The 19,561-nt window shown below is 43.9% G+C and overlaps 2 protein-coding genes across 2 annotated transcripts in view; one reads left to right on the forward strand and one right to left on the reverse strand.

The window, feature by feature from the left end:
- LOC138958646 (nucleolin-like) overlaps positions 1-19,561 on the forward strand; it is a 28,680-nt gene that overhangs the window by 7,758 nt on the left and 1,361 nt on the right. Inside the window, exons 7-9 of the mRNA XM_070329863.1 lie at positions 1,651-1,772; positions 2,582-2,758; positions 9,509-9,848. Coding sequence (XP_070185964.1) covers positions 1,651-1,772; positions 2,582-2,758; positions 9,509-9,848 — 639 coding nt within the window. The remainder of the gene's footprint in view (positions 1-1,650; positions 1,773-2,581; positions 2,759-9,508; positions 9,849-19,561) is intronic.
- On the reverse strand, positions 10,116-18,767 carry LOC138957882 (serine/threonine-protein kinase OSR1-like). Its single transcript, XM_070328923.1, has 6 exons — positions 18,579-18,767; positions 15,897-15,945; positions 14,797-14,856; positions 12,883-13,005; positions 11,051-11,080; positions 10,116-10,136 (listed from the first exon to the last, which is right to left on the reverse strand). The coding sequence occupies exons 1-6, from the start codon at positions 18,731-18,733 to the stop codon at positions 10,116-10,118; spliced, it is 438 nt and encodes a 145-aa protein (XP_070185024.1). The 5' UTR covers positions 18,734-18,767.

Genomic DNA, 19,561 nt, shown 5'->3' on the forward strand with positions numbered 1-19,561 from the left:
AGGAGGTAATGTATCTGACACTATTTATCATTTTTGTTTGGTTGATAGTTTGTGTACGCTTTTCTGGTGTGAACAAAGCTAGTTCTTTATCATCATTGTCATAAGTTGTCAAAAATCTCAAGTAAATGTCGTCAGTGATTCTCTGATGTTTATTCATCAACTCAGTTGTGAAGAAAAATTTGCATTTGATTGGGTGTTTTTTTTGTTGCTATTAAGCATCAGGAATGAGTTGTCGGTAATGTATTTCAGTTGTGAAAGTGAAACCACAATTTCTCACACTCTTGTTTCCCATGTGTTTTTTTCTGAATTATAAAATCTTTGGGGTGTTTTTGGGTCATGAAAAAAACAACCATGTGAAAGTGATCTTTCTAAATGCCATAAAAGCAGATAAGACTTTGCAGATAAACATTGCTAAGGCCAAAAAAAAATTGTCTGTTTCTGGTAACATGGCTAAAAAAAAATAGGGTAGGTAGGTAGGGATTTTTTTATTTATTTTTTTAAATTTTTTTTTACCCCAAATGTAGACCAATAAAACTAACTTTAAAAATCGCGCAAAGAGACTGGATTCACTATACATAGAGACAAGACACTCAACACATTTACAAATCTGTGACAAAGCCTGAAAGAGTATGACATGTTTTTCTTTGTTTACCTGGTCTGATATTTCCATGATGAAACAGAAAAGAAGACTTGAGACATCTTACATCTTGAGCTTGGACAAATGGGAATTTTAGTAGAAGGCTGGGGCCTCAGTAGCACAGTTGGGAGTGCATTGAACTTGTGATCCTTGGTTCGTGGGTTCAAATTTGGGAAAGGGACCAAGTCCTAATTACTGGTATGCTCAAGAGTTAGTAACGAGCCATTGATACCACCAACGTGAACCCAGTGTAAAACAGGCATTTGTCTCTAGCTCTGCCTATTTCCAAATAAAATGCAATAGTCAAAAAACAGTAGCAATGTACTTCTCAATGTACTTCTCCAGCGTCAACGCCAGAACGTGTCGAACATCACCTTTAGATTCCATATTTCAACGCAGCGTGAATGCTTCGGTGTTTGGTGGTTTTACAGGAAGTACATAGAGTGATGTCCCTTACAACTGTGATGTAGGGTTATGCCCCTTCAATCGTCAGCGGACTTTCGTTTTCACACGTTTTTGTTGTTCATTTTCTCACCCTGTCCTTTACCACCCAAAAAAAAAAAAAAATTGGAAAAAAAAGTTTCATTTTCATTTTCATTACTTTATTGTCCCATCGCTGGGAAATTCGGGTCGCTTCCTCCCAGTGGAAAGCTAGCAGCAACGGAGTCGCGCTACCCAGGTGTCTGCGTGTTTAGGTGTATTCAGCCACCTGCACTTATGGCAGAATGACCAAGGTCTTTTACGTGCCATTGTGATAACACGGGGGTGGGACATGGCTTCCGTCTCTGGGTCTGCACATAAAGTTGACCCGTGTCCGTCCCGGCCCGAATTCGAACCTGCGACCTTCCGATCACAAGTCCAGTGCTCTACCAACTGAGCTACCGGGCCGGCGCCGAAATTTAGGGTCGGTCGGGTGACCAGAAACAGACAATTTTTTTGGGGGGGGCCTAACCAAAACCAGACCCTTGTAACTGTCAGTCTGTGCAGTTTCTTACGTTGATGGGGTTTTACAGGAAGCTGACCATCGACTGCTGCAGCCGCACCAGTCTGAAGGGCTTTTTGCTGGGCTACCGTAAGGTTGTCATTGGCAACAACCTGTTGTCCATCAAGCCTCTTTCCTCTGAGGAATTTGATGGTGAGTTAAACGGAAGATTAGCTGTGAACTGATGCACAGTCCTTGTGCTCATTTACAGTTGTTTGAGGATGTTTTTGTTTGTTTTACTTTCTTGTCTTGTGTGTGTAAATTAGCATGGGTATGTGTTTGCCTTTTCCACAGATATTTTTTGCGATGGAGAGGAGACTTGGCAATTGATAATATGAGAATATAAAAAGCTTATAGTGGTTAAGCTTGATTTGATGAACTTGAGAGGAAGACAGAATTACTGCAGTCAGTCTCACTCTCATGCTCACAGTTTAAAGAGGTAAATCAACCCATTATAGATTGAAATTTTGAAGATATACCAAAGACCTGCAGCTATTTAAGAGAAATGCAAAGTGATGGTGCAACTGAATGAAGTGGAACTTCACCTTCATTTGGACGTTGGTTGCATGGAAACAATGGAAGAGTATAAGCGAGCTGGTACTGTTTAGCAGACTGAAGTCAGAGTAGGTTCAGCTGGCTGAAGCCACAGTTGGTTGCTCAGTGGTGTCCAGGAAATGTTCCAGGAAATTGTTCAAAATGAGTTGAAGTTTAATGGGTATCCTTCCGTTAGAAAGGTTTTTGGAGTCCGTGGAATACCCACCCCCTGTTTTAAGATACCCCCCTCTCTCTCTCTCTCTCACGCTATCTCCTCTTTACAACTTTTTTCGGACTTTCTGTGCATAAGGTCGGTTGTTTTGCCTCCATTTTAAGACTCCCGTCCTTTTAAGAACTGATTTTTGCAGATTTTGTATGTTAAGATGGGTTCCAGTGCATGTTAAAAACTGTGGGTGGATGTGTTTCAGTGGACGCTTTGAGGAAGGAGGTGCGTGCAAAGCGTCGCTACGAGGCAATCCACGGAAAGGAATGGGTACCTGTCACGCAAGCTGAGCGTGGCTACAGAAACGATGACGCGTCCGCAGAGGGGAAATCGTACAACAATAAAGAAGGGAGAGGTGGTGGAAGAGGGCGTGGAGGCAGAGGTGATTATAGTTTTGTGTCATCATTTTCACGACTTTTCATTTATAACAAGCTGGGGAACAAAAAAATATGTTCTGAAGGGACAAAATCCAAGTAGTGAATGGTTTTGAGCTTAGGTGAAACATGGATTGTCCGAGTCAAAGCCAATCAGGCTGTTTGTTTGATATCTGGAACCATCATGGCTTTTGATTCATGTTTCCTTCGGCCTTGGTCGATAAAGATGAAGCAGAAGATGATATGCTCTCCCTTTGACCGACAAAAAACCTGGTCTGACAAACAAGCCACCAAACATCTTATAATGTCCGGTGTTTTGGGGTAGGGTGAAAGGATGATGGAAAGAACAATATCAAGTTACTTCCTTTATGGCTGTTGCATTGAGTTAAATGTGTTTTTTAAATGGCATGTAACAGGAGTTTGAATCTTAACTTACACATTTCCCAGAACTGATTTATACATCTTATCTCTATTTTCCAATGCTTGTTTTAATTTGCAGCGGGAGTCAAGTTTAAATCAATAACTTTTATTACTTGTTGTCTGAGCCATACAAAGTTTAAGTTTAGAAACTGCGTAAAAACATCAGTTAACATTACAGTCACAAGAGCAATGGGGTAGAAGTACTTGATGTGCGTAAATCCGGGATCGTTTCATTGACGTATATCTGTGTTATGCAAGTGTGCACTGATGTACGTATACTGACAGACATGACAGATAACACACATTAAATTACATATTCCTACTCCGAATCACATGTAGCATTGACACAATCGGAGATGCTAGGTTCTGAAAAGGCTAACCGTCTAAGGGAAGCAACCCCAACCACAAAAAGTGTAAACGTAGCCATGGTAATGACCATACACCCGGGGAGTTACCTCCCATCGTGCATGCCATGTCACTACTGCTACTGAACACGTGGCTCATATCATTCGACCTTACAGCTTTCGAGGGAGCAGGTTGTTGATTTTTGGGCTCCCCTGTGGCTGCGCTGTTTGGTGTTGTTTTGACACCCACCGGCCACGTTACCGTCTATCTTGCCTCCTGCTTCGTAGTTGGTGAGCTCTTTCCATTTTGGTCATTATTTTGACAGGAAATTTGTTGTAGTTGCTGATTTTCGTCCGTGTTTGGACCTGTGATATTTCAGTGACTACTGTTGGCCGCCATTTTTGTTGTCAGCATGAGTTGACAGATTTTTGTGGCTAGGCCATGTATTTTGGAGGTAAACGTAATTTACCTTCTTACTTGCTTGCTGCTTTGTTTAGTTGGTAAGCTTGTTCCTTCTTGTCTTTGGTTTGACAGGAATTTATCTATAGTTGCTGACTTTTTGTCCGTTTGGACTCCTAAATGCTTTTCAGTAACTTATCTTGTGGCCGCCACTTTCGGCTGCTCAGCTTTCCTGACAGCTTATTTATGTGGCTAGGCCTATGTTATGGTGAGGTTCTCCTTACTTTACCTGCGTTTTGCCTTCTGCTTTGTTAGTTGGTAAGCCATTTCATATTTCGTCATTACTTTGACAGGAATTTTTGTTATTGCTTAATTTTCGTCCGTTTTGGACTTCTAAATTTTGTCCAGTAACTTATCGCTTGGCCGCCATTTTGTGTATCAGCGTTGCTGACAGTGGTTTACATGGCTAGGCTTTAGCAGGTATCTACCAGTCCGTAGGACTGGTCGTGGTTTCGGATTTAACATGTTTGTTATGTTTTGTTCGTTACTCTTTCTGCCTCGAACAAACACTTTGTGGGGCAGTCATATACTGTTGTATGTCCTGTTTCTTCTCCTCGCCTTCTCTGCCGTTAGCAGATCAGGTGTTGCAGGTGTCTGCGTATCTTTGTGAAGAAATTTTTTCGCGTTCCTAGCCTGCGTTTTCCGTTGGTCCCGCTGTCTGTGGGCGACGTCACCTTGTTGGCTTCTTTGTCGCTTCCGGCCGAGACGTTGTCTAGGGCGGATGTTTTGCTTCTTCGTCTTCTACCGCTGTGGTTGGCGATTCAAGTAAGTCGAGCTGGTCCACAGGCCCTCGTGAGGCCGTCGGACAGTCCCTGCTGGGACACAGCTCTTTTCGGCGGGTTCACGACCCGCAAACCCCTGTTCAGTCGCACCCTGGCTTCACTGAAGACCATTGTGTGGCTGAGCAATGGCGGCAGTTGGTTCCGGCTACTTCTCCGACGTACGCACCCGCTGGGGTCGTTTCCGGAGTTGTCTAGCCGTTTCCGACTGCTGCGCTTCCGGCACTCGCCGGAAGCATAGGTCCCCCGATGTACGCACCCGCTGTGGTCGTTTCCGGGGTTGACCAGGTCCCCCGATGTGCGCACCCGCTGTGGTCGTTTCCGGGGTTGACCGGACGTTGCCCCCCGGGCATTCGTCCTCTGTTCAGTCGCACCCTGGTTTCCTCGAAGACCATTGTGTGGCTGAGCAATGGCGGCAGTTGGTTCCGGCTACTTCTCCGACGTACGCACCCGCTGGGGTCGTTTCCGGAGTTGTCTAGCCGTTTCCGACTGCTGCGCTTCCGGCACTCGCCGGAAGCATAGGTCCCCCGATGTACGCACCCGCTGTGGTCGTTTCCGGGGTTGACCAGGTCCCCCGATGTGCGCACCCGCTGTGGTCGTTTCCGGGGTTGACCGGACGTTGCCCCCCGGGCATTCGTCCTCTGTTCAGTCGCACCCTGGTTTCCTCGAAGACCATTGTATGGCGGAGCAGTGGCGGTAGCCGTTTCCGGCGCTGCGCTTCCGGCACTCGCTGGAAGCATAGGTCCTCTGACGTACGCACCCGCTGTGGTCGTTTCCGGGGTTGACCGGACGTTGCCCCCCGGGCATTCGTCCTCTGTTCAGTCACACCCTGGCTTCCTCGAAGACCATTGTGTGGCCGAGCAATGGTGGTAGCCGTTTCTGGCGCTGCTCTTCCGGCACTTGCTGGAAGCATAGGTCCTCTGACGTACGCACCCGCTGTGGTCGTTTCTGGGGTTGACCGGACGTTGCCTTTAGGGCATTCGGGCTTCCGGCCTCCGTCCTCGCATTCGGCGCTTCCGCTGTTCGCGGTCTCGTCTGGTGCTTTCCGGCTCCGCCCGGATTTACTGCTCCTTTCGCTTCCACTTCCTCCCGGATGTCGGTAGCTGAGGAGCAACGCCAGCCCTTCGGGCAGGTGGTGTCTCAGCTCTGGCCGATGTAGTCAGCGTTTCAGCCTTCGGTTGTCGCGTCGACTGCCGTTCCGGTTCCTGCAGCTGCAGACTTGTCGTCTTTTCTCTCTTAGCCTGATCGAGGCATGAGTTAGGACGACGTCGGGGGGGACGGATTTCCGGTTTTCCGGTTATGCCGTTTCACCGGCCTTCCACCAGTACGTGGACTTCGGTTTTTTCGCCGGTCGTGTCGGACATTCAGTCTGTCGTCAGCGATTCCACACGTGCTGGTTATTGGGAAAAAGGCTTATCGCTGTCCTCTTAGCTGCGGCAGAGGTCACGTCGAAGGTTTTCCCGGGCGGGGCTTCGGCCTCCTACACTTCCTGTCTGGAAGCATAGGTTCTCCATCACAAGCGCACGTAGTGGCTTGTCTGGGGTTGACCGAGGACTGGCCTACGGGCGTTCGGGTTCCGACCCCAGTCCTCTTCTGTTCTGTCTCACTCTTGTTCCGTCGTGGGCATTTGTGTTTCACCAGTGCGGCAGCCGTTATCGGCGTGGTGTTTCCGGTTTTACTGGAAGCATAAGTCCTCCATTTCAAGTACACGTTGCGGTTTTGACTGGAGTTGACAGAGGACTGGCCTACGGGCGTTCGGGCTTCCGGCCTCAGTCTACTCTATGCATCTTTCGCTTCCGTTTTTCGCGGTTTTGTCTGCTGCATTTCCGGCTCTGTTCGGATACACTTCTCCTCTCCCTGACACTCCTTCGGAGGTCGGTGGGTGAGGAACAGCGGCTGGCCTACGGGCATTTAGGCTTTTAGCCTCAGCCGGGGCAGTCTTCACTTTACCTGTTGGGTGTTGCGTTTACTGCCTAGTCAGTTCGGGTGGCCCTGGACGTTTCCCCTATTCACGACCGTCAGTAGGGGGATAAGTCAGGTCTTTTTCCGGTTGGATGGTTTTCCGGTTTCCGGTCATCTCATTCATCAGTTTACCACCAGCAACTGTGACTTCGGTTTGCGTTCGTAGCTGAGCTATTCTGGTTCTCAGTCTTTAGTCAGCAATCGAACACGTTCTGGATTTCCGTCGCAGCTCAAGCTTCGGCTCAGGATTTCCCTTGGGTGCATCGACATTGGTGGCTTCCTTGTTGGTTGACTTTGTTGTCGATGTCGGACTTCCGTTCCGTGAAGATAGGATGTTTTTTCTACTTCCGGTTCCTTAGTCACCTTTTGAGGTACCACGGTTTGCAGGTTTTGGCTAGGCCATCTCCTCCCGAAGGTGGTATCTCTAGTGTTTTGGTTCTGCCGCTGTTTCTACTATGGTTCAGTTCCGGAACATGCTCAGCCTTGGCTGGCTTCGGCTACACGGGCTTCACCTTTTGTTCCTTCTTGCTTATTCAGCCTTTGGAACTTGCCTCCTTTCTCTACTCTGTTGGCCAGCCCTTGCTAGGGTGAGCATGGAGCAGATGAGGCTGCCCTTCCTTCTCTACGCTCGTACGGCGGGTGTCGGAGGGACTCGTTTCTTTCGCGTTCTCAGTTCCCTGAACAGTCAAAGAGAGTCGCTTAAACTTTGCCTGCAGTAGAGATTCAGTCGAGTAGAGATCACCAGGTCTCTGACTGCTTTACAAAGGTTGAAGGAAGGTAGGGCTAGCATACTCAGAAACATGCTTAGCAGAAGCATGCTCATTCCTCTGGTAAGCTAAGCTGGCAGCCAATAGGCAGCCTTGGCCGGGCAACAGCCATTCCACGTTGCGGCGATGGTGGTTGTTGCCTTCCTGTTTCTTGTGGCTTGTGGGGTTCTCTGGCTTCAGGTTACCCCTGTTTGGCCACAAACGTTCGGACTTTGGTCCTTGTTGTCTTTCATCGAGTCGGACTCTGTCTTTCTCTAGTGATCAGACGCGTTCTGGTGTTTCGTCCAAACTTAAGGTTCACTTGAGTTGGCCTCGGAAGTAACATTCAGGTTTTCCTGAGGGGGCATTGTCTTGGACAATGGATGTTTGAGGAGTAGTTCTTTGTGGCTTTCCTCCTCTCTCTCAGGTTTTGGCTACTCTTCTCCTTCGGGCAGAGGTTTAGTTAAGGTTCGGTTCCTGTGACTTCAGTCTTGGGCCTTTCCTCTCTTCTTCCTCATCTTAGTATGAGGCGAGTCCGGATGACGTCCGTTGGGTCGGGTTTCCTTACAGTCGCCCGGCTACAAAGGCAACTTTGTCTAGGGCGGTTGTCCGTTTTTCTCCGCGTTGGACTCTGTCTTCAGACAGGGACAGACGCGCTCTGGGTTTCTGGCCAAACTCAGGTAGGCTCTTGATTTGGCTAGGAAGTTAACTGCCTGTTTTTTCCCTGAGAACTCTGGTTTCGGGAGTCTTATGGCTGGCTGGCTTCACGGTTTACGTTTACCAGTCTTGGTTTTCTGCTTTCGGTTTTTGATTCACTCTCGATTACCTTCAAGCAGACTGTTTTGGGAACATTCTGGCTTTTAGCCATTTTGTTTATGGTTGCCAGTCACATCGGTCTTTGACCACCGTGGGTCCTCACTTCCGGTAGCTTACGCACAGTCGTAAGTGGCTGCTGTCGGGTGCTACCTCTCTCCCTGCGTTCGCAGGGACTGGTAGGGGATGACTGGCGACCTTCTATTTGTGAGTTTTCTCTTCGAGGTGGACTCTGGTACTTAGTGCTTGGATGTCTCTCTCTCGCTCTTTCGTGGGGATTGGTCACTCTTATTTTGAGCTGACTTCTTTCTCACAAGCCTTTTGGGCTTTACTACATCCCAAGGTTTGCAGACTTTGGCATGGTTGTCTTAAGGTCACCGCGGGGGTTCGTCCTTCTCAGTTGAAGGGACAACCTTACGCACGGATCTTCTCAGGACATTAGCATTTCCTTCCAATAAAAGGGGGGGGGGAAGCTTGTCTTTCCCTTGGCTCGCCAGGGTTTTTAATCCAAGGCTTGGGTCTATTCCTGTGCTGTTTTTTACGGCTAGGAGATTGGAAGAAGTGCTGAGCACAGCTTTCTGGATCTCTGAGGTTGTCTCTTTCGCTTTGCCTGAGATACTTCTCGGCTGTCAATCAGGACTTTCCTTGGTTCCCTCACTGCCTGTTGGCAGTGGGCCAGCCCTGGCAAGGGCTTTTGAGTGGGTTAGATTTTCTTTCCCACTGGGACCTCCCTGATTCTTTGGCAGCGGTCCAGGTTTTTGGCAAGGTTTTTTGAGTGAGTTAGATTTTTCTTTCCCACCGCCTTGTTGTTGCAATCTGCTACATGTGATTCGGAGTAGGAATATGTAATTTAATCGAAAATTTTATTGTAAATTTTCATTTAATAAATATACCTACCCGAATCACATAGTATATTCCCTCCCGCCAACCCCGCTTTTGATTTGGAGAATTTATTCTTTAGGTCGAATGATATGAGCCACGTGTTCAGTAGCAGTAGTGACATGGCATGCACGATGGGAGGTAACTCCCCGGGTGTATGGTCATTACCATGGCTACGTTTACACTTTTTGTGGTTGGGGTTGCTTCCCTTAGACGGTTAGCCTTTTCAGAACCTAGCATCTCCGATAGTGTCAATGCTACATGTGATTCGGGTAGGTATATTTATTAAATGAAAATTTACAATAAAATTTTCGATTCTAAGTCTAACAAAACTTGCTGGTTTCTGATGCTACAGGGGGTCGAGGAGCTGTAGCAGGGGGTCGCGGAGGTGGCGGCGCCAGGGGAGGGGTCATGACAGGACGTCAGAAGATGAACGAAAAGTCGATGCGGCGTGGTTTTGGTCGGGACAGCCGAGACGGTCGGGACGTGGGACCTAGGGGTGGTCGTGGAGCCTCCAGGGGAGGGGGAGGTGGTGGCTACAGGGAGGAGATGCGCTACCTGCAGTCCCAGCTGCAGATGAACACGTTTGAGCTGCAGCGACAGATTGCGTCACTGCGTGGCCGCGACAGAAGCTTCGGAGGCGGCTACAGGGACTACCCGCCAGACCCCTACGACTTGCCGCCTGTTGGAAGACCGTGAGTGGATTCTTTGTTTAGTTTTATTGTTCAGCACTTTTTGTGTGTGTGTGTGTCGTCCGATATTACAACGATGTGATTACAGCACATTTAAGGCAAACAAGAGAATTTTGAGGGGATATATATTCAGCTACCCTTTTAGGTAGGTATAGATACATGTAAGTATATATTCAGTACAAATAAAATGATTTCAGAATCCCATGTCTGATGATAGTGCTGTTTCTCTGAGTACAATCCCTCTCTTCATAAGATTTAATTGACAGATTTCTAGTTAAGGCTGTGGTTATGCTGGAATAACAAACAATACAGGTTTGAAACGATAAAGGTTGTGAAAATGAAATGAAGTTGTTTACTCATCAGAGATGTTGCTTTTTTGTTTTTAAGGGGAGGTGGGCCAGTGCAAAATGAACAAATTGATCAAAACCCTTTTTTAAATTTTTTTGCAGATAATGGTCTCATAACATACCTAAAATGCATGTGTGTCTGTGTTTTTGTCTAAAGTGTCATATTTATGTGTCAATAAAGACAATACTTGAATAGTTTATCTTCAACGTCGTTTTTCTCATGTCAGCCATTTTTGCGGCAGTTGCATCTGTGGTGTTGCGATTTCTCTGGCTGTAATTTAGCTAGAGCAATAACTTTTTGTGCAGTTTGTGCAGAATATCACTTTCTGGGGGATTACGAAAGGATTTTGTTGCCATTGTATTACAGTCATAACCAGGTTATTTCAAACAAAATTTTTGCAGGGGTTACCCTAAAGTTTTACGGTTGTAACAAAGAAATGTCCCTAACTCCAAATGTAAATATAACAATCAAAATCTGCTTCGTAATCCCCTAGAGCATACCCAGAAAGATAAAATATAACAATAATTAGAAGTGTGACAATCATATCTGCTGAAATATATCCCCCTGTACTCCACTTTTGTCTGTATTTGACTGTTTTTGTCCCGTAAAACAAAAACCAGCAACCCAAAATACAAAAAGTGACTATTCTTTGTCATTGTTTATTCATTTCTTTCATAAAATAACACTCAAACAAAATAAAACATTCAAATAAAAAAAACATAGTGCATTGGCCCACCTCCCCTTAAATTGAACTCATCAATACAATCATAGCTGCAAAGTTTTCATTTTACCCAGCCTAGCATATGAAAGAAAGCTGAGAGAGAATGAATAACCTGCAAAACGCTAGGTTAACGTACCTCACTGGGCGCATTTTTTATCCTGGGCGACTGCAACAGAAAGGGGACAGCACCAAGGTCACACACTGTGTCAACAACACCTGTACAAAGCTCAACTTCAAACTGTTACAACAACACATAGTGGCGGAGCGACAATTACAACATCATGGGTGTCAACTGTAAACCACTAAGTGAAATCTAAATGAAAGCTAGTTTATTCCTTTTTCATATACAACAACAAATAGTAAAAGAAAAACATTAATAAAATTCTCACCTCCGATATTTAAATGCAAAGCTAGTCAATTGAAATATCCTATCATATCCAAATTATCCTAGTAGTCATTCTGCAGACAGAGAATATGAGAGAGACAGTGAGCCTGTCTGCCTGCACTCATTGTGCCTATAATGTGCGTGCCTGTGTTATCACTACCAAATATATCATTCAAACATTTAGGCTGGTATGTCCGACTGTCTTATGGACAAAGCAATGAGCTGGAATACTTTAATCTACTGATGATTACAAGTTACAAATGAGGTATGAGGTATGTACAGAGGAAAAAAAGTTTGAGTGGGTAGGCTTAACTTAGCAGTAGCAGAACAAAATATGTGACAACAACAAAAAAGGAAAACACAAAAAAAATACCAAAAAAAGCAAAGCTTTGTGTATGCGTACCACCTGTAACCTGTTGAGTTACCTGTTCCAGGAGGGCCCGCCCAACCTGTTCCTTTCCAGGTGTGTGCAACTGTAAATGCGTGATGACCAAAACAGCACACTTCTAACAACAAAAGTGTATCCACAACCCACATAACGCAACAAAGGAACTGCAGTGGAACCTCCCTTTTCAGGACAACACTAACCCAGGATAGCAATCAGGTAGAAAAAAAACACTGAGCTTACCTGTTGTCAGGACAGGTCAAATGCCTGGGATGTTGCAAACATTTTTTTTTCTCGGTATATTTGCCAAAATGACCACAAGAGTTTCTGGAATTTTGTTTTAAATTACTGTAGTTATTGGCGTCATTTTCCACGAATGGTGAAAAAAAGTCTGGCAAACCAACAGACAGAATACTGAGGCTCCCAGGGAGCGCAACCCAATAGTGTCACTCAAACCCCCAAAACTAGTCTACATGAAGCAGGGGCTCAGATCCATGAGAGGTGGCATAGGACAAATGTCTTGGACAATGCAAAAGTGATAGGACATTTGTCCTGAACAAAAATAAATCAATAGGACGTTTGAAACGTTAAAAAACGCGAATGGGGGCAACCGTCAACCAGCTTGGAGCATTCAGAGTTGCAGCCCTTGGAAGCTCTTCTTTATAAAAAGCACATAAAGTCTCCCCAAGTTTTGTCTGCTTGGAGAGACGCATTGCTTCGCAAAACATCGATAAAATAGCAAATCAAACTACTGTAAATTGGAGAAAGTACTGACAATGTCCGGATCAAATGACAATGACCACTTTGTGACAAAAACAATAGGACATATGTCCTCTTGCATGAAAAAATGTATAGGAAATTTGGAAAATATATCCGTGTATGTCCGATGTCCGATGTGGATGTGAGCCCCTGATGAAGAATGCCTCCCACACAGCGGTGAGATCGACAGATGTGAAACTCCTAGGGAGCGCAGCCAAATCCTGTCATTCAAACCCCAAACCAGTCTATGTGGAGAAAGCCTCGCACACAGCAGCGAGGGTGATGGGGTGGAAGCAAAGCGCTGGTCACCTGGGCCACTCTCCCATGACCAACACCACTAACTTACCTCATCGTGGGACTCTGTGCAGCGAGTTTCCCTGGAGGCACAGCATACTTGCACTTTTTGCAGGGAGCGCTGCTCTAGGCAACAAGGACTCACCCTTCCCATGCGCACCGCCTCCTTTGCCTCTTGAGAGTTCTCGTCCATCTCGTCGTCCGACCACTCCCACCCTCCGTCCTGCGTCTTGTGCAGTCGCCCGCTGGATCCCGGCACTCGCTTTACCTGGATATAATGTTGAGCACCCATCAACAACAGATACAATACCACCATTTACCTAGATACTTCTTCTTCTTCTGCGTTCATGGGCTGAAACTCCGACGTACATTAGTTGTTGTTTTTGCACTAATGTGTATGGCCGATTTTACCGTGCCATCCAGGCAGCCACATGCCGCTTTCGGGGGATGCATGCTGGGTATTTTTGTGATTTTATTCTATAACCCACCCAACTCACACATGGATTACAGGATCTTTTCTGTGCGCACTTGGTCTTGTGATTGCGTATACACATGAAGGGGAATAAGGCACTAGCAGGTCTGCACATAAGTTGACCTGGGAAATCAGAAAATCTCCACCCTTAACCCGCCAGGCGCAGCCATGATTCCAACCCACGACCTTCCGCTTGGGAGGCCAGCGTCTTATCCACTAGGCCACTGCGCCCGTCCTACCTGGATACATTACAATGTCCAGCACCCACCAACAACAGATACAGGCACACTTTCTTTCTTTCTTTATTTGGTGTTTAACGTCGTTTTCAACCACGAAGGTTATATCACGACGGGGGAAGGGGGAAGATGGGATAGAGCCACTTGTCAATTGTTTCTTGTTCACAAAAGCACTAATCAAAAATTTGCTCCAGGGGCTTGCAACGTAGTACAATATATTACCTTACTGGGAGAATGCAAGTTTCCAGTACAAAGGACTTAACATTTCTTACGTACTGCTTGACTAAAATCTTTACAAAAATTGATTATATTACATACAAGAAACACTTAAAAAGGGTAAAAGGAGAAACAGAATCCGTTAGTCGCCTCTTACGACATGCTGGGGAGCATCGGGCAAATTCTTTCTCGTCCCAACCAATATGGGACTCCCCCTAACCCGCGGGGGTATGCAGGCACACGATTTACCTGGATACAACATTCAGCACCCATCAAATCAGTTGCCACCTCAAAGGGTATGATTATCTTCTCTTGTTAGTCATGCAGTCAATGACATGCTTCATCACTACTGTTTGAGGCTTCTTGGGCACATCGTCTGCTAGTATATGTTTGCAAATAATGACCAACACGCAACTGACCTAGGTTGGTTACTGGTATGATTTTCAGCACATTAATGGAGCTCCTTTTCTCTCAGAAAATGCAATCGCCCTTACAAGAAACCCTCACTGTTGTGAGAAGTTTCACATGTTTACACAGAGCAAGTGCATCTCACCACCAAAACACTTTCAATTCAGGAGAGGACGGCCTACTGCGTGGCGAGGTCAAACTGAGAAAAAACGTTTCCAGAGGAACTCCCCTTGTAGACTTCCTCCCTTTTAAGACATGTATGTTAACCAACATAAATATGTGTAAACATGTTTGTTAACTAACATAAATATGTATAAACATGTTTGTTAACTAACATAAATATGTATAAACGTGTATGTTAACCAACATAAATATGTGTACAGTAAACGTGTATGTTAACCAACATAAATATGTGTAAACATGTTAACCCACATAAATATGTGTAAACATGTATGTTAACCAACATAAATATGTGTAAACATGTATGTTAACCAACATAAATATGTGTAAACATGTATGTTAACCAACATAAATATGTGTAAACATGTTAACCAACATAAATATGTGTAAACATGTATGTTAACCAACATAAATATGTATAACCATGTATGTTAACCATGTATGAAGCATAGTACAAGTAAGACCCGAAAGCTATGAGAATGAGATGCTGATCCCCTCTTTTCCACGGAGAACATGTTGCCAAGTGCATGAGAAGCAGTTTCTCTACCTTCTGAGCCTTCAAAGAGATGCCCTCAGCCAGCAGCGTCTTCTTCAGGTATTCATGATCCTGTCAACAAATTGAACAACATGTTAACGTCTCGTCACAAAGTTTCAGTGTTTTCTTCAGGTATTCATGATCCTGTCAACAAATTGAACAACATGTTAACGTCTCGTCACAAAGTTTCAGTGTTTTCTTCAGGTATTCATGATCCTGTCAACAAATTAAACAACATGTTAACGTCTCGTCACAAAGTTTCAGCGTCTTCTTCAGGTATTCACGATCCTGTCAAAAAATTGAACAACATGTTAACGTCTCGTCACAAAGTTTCAGTGTTTTCTTCAGGTATTCATGATCCTGTCAACAAATTGAACAACATGTTAACGTCTCGTCACAAAGTTTCAGTGTTTTCTTCAGGTATTCATGATCCTGTCAACAAATTGAACAACATGTTAACGTCTCGTCACAAAGTTTCAGTGTCTTCTTCAGGTATTCATGATCCTGTCAACAAATTGAACAACATGTTAACGTCTCGTCACAAAGTTTCAGTGTTTTCTTCAGGTATTCACGATCCTGTCAATAAAATGAACAACATGTTAACGTCTCCTCACAAAGTTTCAGTGTTTTGCTTCAAGTATTCAAGATCCTGTCAATAAAATTTTCCATTTTTTATGTAACATTTTAATGGACAATAAAGTGTTGTTATTGTTATTGTTAAATAAACAACATGCTAACGTCTCGTCACAAAGTTTCTTCAGGTATTCATGATCCTTTCAATAAAATGAACAACATGTTAACTTTTTGTATCAAAGTTTTCTTCGGGTATTCATGATCCTGTCAATAAAATGAACAACATGTTAACTTCTTGTCACAAAGTTTCAACATAAATGCATAAAACTTATCAGCTGCAATGTTACCCACTTCATAATAGTCATAATACTCTTTCATAGCCCACAAACCCAGTCATTTCCAAACATTATCTATTCCAGCTAAAACAAAGCAAAACTCTGAAGACATTATATTCACCAGTTATGGAACGTCTTTCTGTAACACTAACATAAACAGCATAAGCATACAGTGCAGGAAATCTTACTCTTAATCATGCTTACTTTTGCTTTCTTGAAGAACTCGTGTTTCAACAGCTGTTTGGCGGTCGGTCTGCACACGGAGTAAAACACAAGACATCAGTGGCAGTCACAGAAACTGCTCACAAGCCAAAGCTTTTCAAGGATGAGTCAATAATTATACGTTATTCAGTATTGGCGTTAACAGGTAATTACCGGTATTTTACCAGCTGAAATTTGGCTACCGGTTGATTTTTAGAACTAGCGGTTTTTTTCCGCTGATAAAACAACAAAATCAGTACTGAGTTGGACTCTTACTGGTTCCATGTTATTTATATTTGTGCTAGTTTGCTGGTGCGGTCTCGGGGGAAAACTGCCTGTCTCCATCTGTGTAAAATGTCATCTTTTGGTCAAAAATACAAATAACGTTTGTGTATCTAACGATTTTAAGTAAGAATTCCTTTTATTTTTGAACATTAAACTACTATAGGGAGGTAACTATCTAAAGTGATCAGCAACTTTCCACCAGTCAGCAAAACAACCCATCTTTTATGGCTTGGCAATTGTACCGAGTTCACTGTACAGTGGAACCTCCCCTTCAAGACCTCCCAATTTAATGTTCCGTCTCTTTCAAGACCTTGATTTTTCAGATTTTCTGTGATAACATATCTTTTTTGTTACATTTAGTCAAGTTATGACTAAATGTTTTAACATCGAGGGGGGAATCGAGACGAGGGTCGTGGTGTATGTGTGTGTGTATGTGTGTGTGTGTGTGTGTGTGTGTGTGTGTGCGTGTAGAGCGATTCAGACCAAACTACTGGACCGATCTTTATGAAATTTGACATGAAAGTTCCTGGGTATCAAATCCCCATACTTTTTTTCATTTTTTTGATAAATGTCTTTGATGACGTCATATCCGGCTTTTCGTGAAAGTTGAGGCGGCACTGTCACGCCCTCATTTTTCAACCAAATTGGTTGAAATTTTGGTCAAGTATTGTTCGACGAAGCCCGGACTTCGGTATTGCATTTCAGCGTGGTGGCTTAAAATTAATCAATGACTTTGGTCATTAAAAAATCTGAAAATTGTAAAAAAAATATTTCTTTTATAAAACGATCCAAATTTACGTTCATCTTATTCTCCATCATTTGCTGATTCCAAAAACATATAAATATGTTATATTTGGATTAAAAACAAGCTCTGAAAATTAAATATATAAAAATTATTATCAAAATTAAATTGTCGAAATCAATTTAAAAACACTTTCATCTTATTCCTTGTCGGTTCCTGATTCCAAAAACATATAGATATGAATATGTTTGGATTAAAAACACGCTCAGAAAGTTATACGAAGAGAGGTACAGAAAAGCGTGCTATCGTTCTCAGCGCAACTACTACCCCGCTCTTCTTGTCAATTTCACTGCCTTTGCCGTGAGCGGTGGACTGACGATGTTACGAGTATACGGTCTTGCTGCGTTGCATTGCGTTTAGTTTCATTCTGTGAGTTCGACAGCTACTTGACTAAATGTTGTATTTTCGCCTTACGCGACTTGTTGTGCTTAGTGTCATTTTTTTCAAATTCATGTAACCCTCGGGGTTTTTTGAAATAAATATTGCCTTGCCTTAGCCTTGTTCATTCTCTAAAGAGGGGTTACACTGTACTACAGGTAATCATACGTTGAAGACGGTGCTGTTACAAAGTCAAGACGGTGCTGTTACAAAGTCAAGACGGTGCTGTTACAAAGTCAAGACGGTGCTGTTACAAAGTCAAGATGGTGCTGTTACAAAGTCAAGACAGTGCTGACGGTGGTCTATGTTGCTACTATGTCTATATGTCTGTGTCTATGTCTGTATGCATGTGTGCCTATGACTGGTCTATGTTGCTCCTATGTCTATATGCCTGTGTCTGTCTATATGCATGTGTGTCTATGACTGGTCTATGTTGCTCCTATGTCTATATGTCTGTGTCTATGTGTGCATGTGTGTGTCTATGACTGGTCTATGTTGCTCCTATGTCTATATGTCTGTGTCTATGTGTGCATGTGTGTGTCTATGACTGGTCTATGTTGCTCCTATGTCTATATGCCTGTGTGTGTCTATGACTGGTCTATGTTGCTCCTATGTCTATATGCCTGTGTCTATGTCTGTATGCATGTGTCTGTCTATGACTGGTCTATGTTGCTCCTATGTCTATATGTCTGTGTCTGTATGCTTGTGTGTCTGTGACTGGTCTATGTTGCTCCTATGTCTATATGCCTGTGTCTATATGCATGTGTGTGTCTATGACTGGTCTGTGTTGCTCCTATGTCTATGTCTATGTCCGTATGCATGTGTGTGTTTATGACTGGTCTATGACCCCCCCCCCCCCCCCTCCAGCTTCATAAAATAATATTCAAGTCTATGTTGCTCCTATGTCTATATGTCTGTGTCTATGTATGCATGTGTGTGTCTATGACTGGTCTATGTTGCTCCTATGTCTATATGCCTGTGTCTATGTCTGTATGCATGTGTGTGTCTATGACTAGTCTATGTTGCTCCTATGTCTATATGCCTGTGTCTATGTCTGTATGCATGTGTGTGTCTATGACTGGTCTTTGTTGCTCCTATGTCTATATGTCTGTGTCTATGTCTGTATGCATGTGTGTGTTTATGACTGGTCTATGTTGCTCCTATGTCTATGTCTGCATGCATGTGTGTGTCTATGACTGGTCTATGTGAGCAAGGCTCACCTTTTCTCTGGGTCCTTCTTGAGACACTCGTTGATCATCTTGCGGCAGATCTTGCTGTAGCCCTTGTACTGGTCCTTGTCCTCGGCGCTGGTGTCCAGGGACGGCGGCTCGTTCTGCAGCGTCAGCATCAGCACCTGCACACACACCGCTCTCATCACCGTCTTGTTCAGTCATTAGAGTCGCAGCTTTTTGAGACATATTAATTTTTGAGACATATTAATTTTTGAATTGATGTTGTCTATACAGATGCAGAGGTGGAAGCTGGAGAGGAGCTTTCAAAGTACCCATGGCATTGCAAGGCAATTCACAGAAGTCAACCCAAATATTGTAGTATAAAAAGTAAAGGACACCGTTATATGACTTCCTGATTATTCAAAGCAAGTCCAAAAGAGGTCCAAGATAAGAGGCTTCACTGGTAACAAGTTGGGAATTATGGATGGGCATACTTTATGCAGCGTGCACATAACGGATGAGAGTTGATCATTGTGACCTTGGAACAGGTTTCTTGGTGCTTGCAGAACACTGGTTGTTGAATTTAGTTTCCGTTTTTCTGTGGAACTAAGCAAGACTTGTTTTGTCAGTGTTGTTTTGTTACATGTTTCGTAAACGTTTGTGTAAAAAAAACACCATTTTCTTCACGTTTTGTGCATTCTCTCAAAACTACTTTTTTGTCACTTCAAAAGGCTAAGGCTTTTTTTCTAATAAAGTTGCGTTGTTGAAACTTTGCATACATCTTGAGTGTGTTATTTTGCAGAAACTGATAGTGATTTGTTGAAAAAAAATTCTTGAGAAGTTATACCATTTTGGGGGGCATTTTTTCATGAAATTCAACATCACTCACTTTCATCCCTGATATTTTTTAAATGACTTGAGATATCAAAAAAATACTATCAGTTTCTCTGCATTGTGCTAAATTATAAACAACAAGCATCAAAACAAAATTTCGTGCAGTTATAAAAAAGCCTTAGGGTTTTAAAAAAGGG

This window comes from Littorina saxatilis, linkage group LG2 (assembly GCF_037325665.1).
Source record: "Littorina saxatilis isolate snail1 linkage group LG2, US_GU_Lsax_2.0, whole genome shotgun sequence".
In the NCBI taxonomy this organism is placed as follows: Eukaryota; Metazoa; Mollusca; class Gastropoda; order Littorinimorpha; family Littorinidae; genus Littorina; species Littorina saxatilis.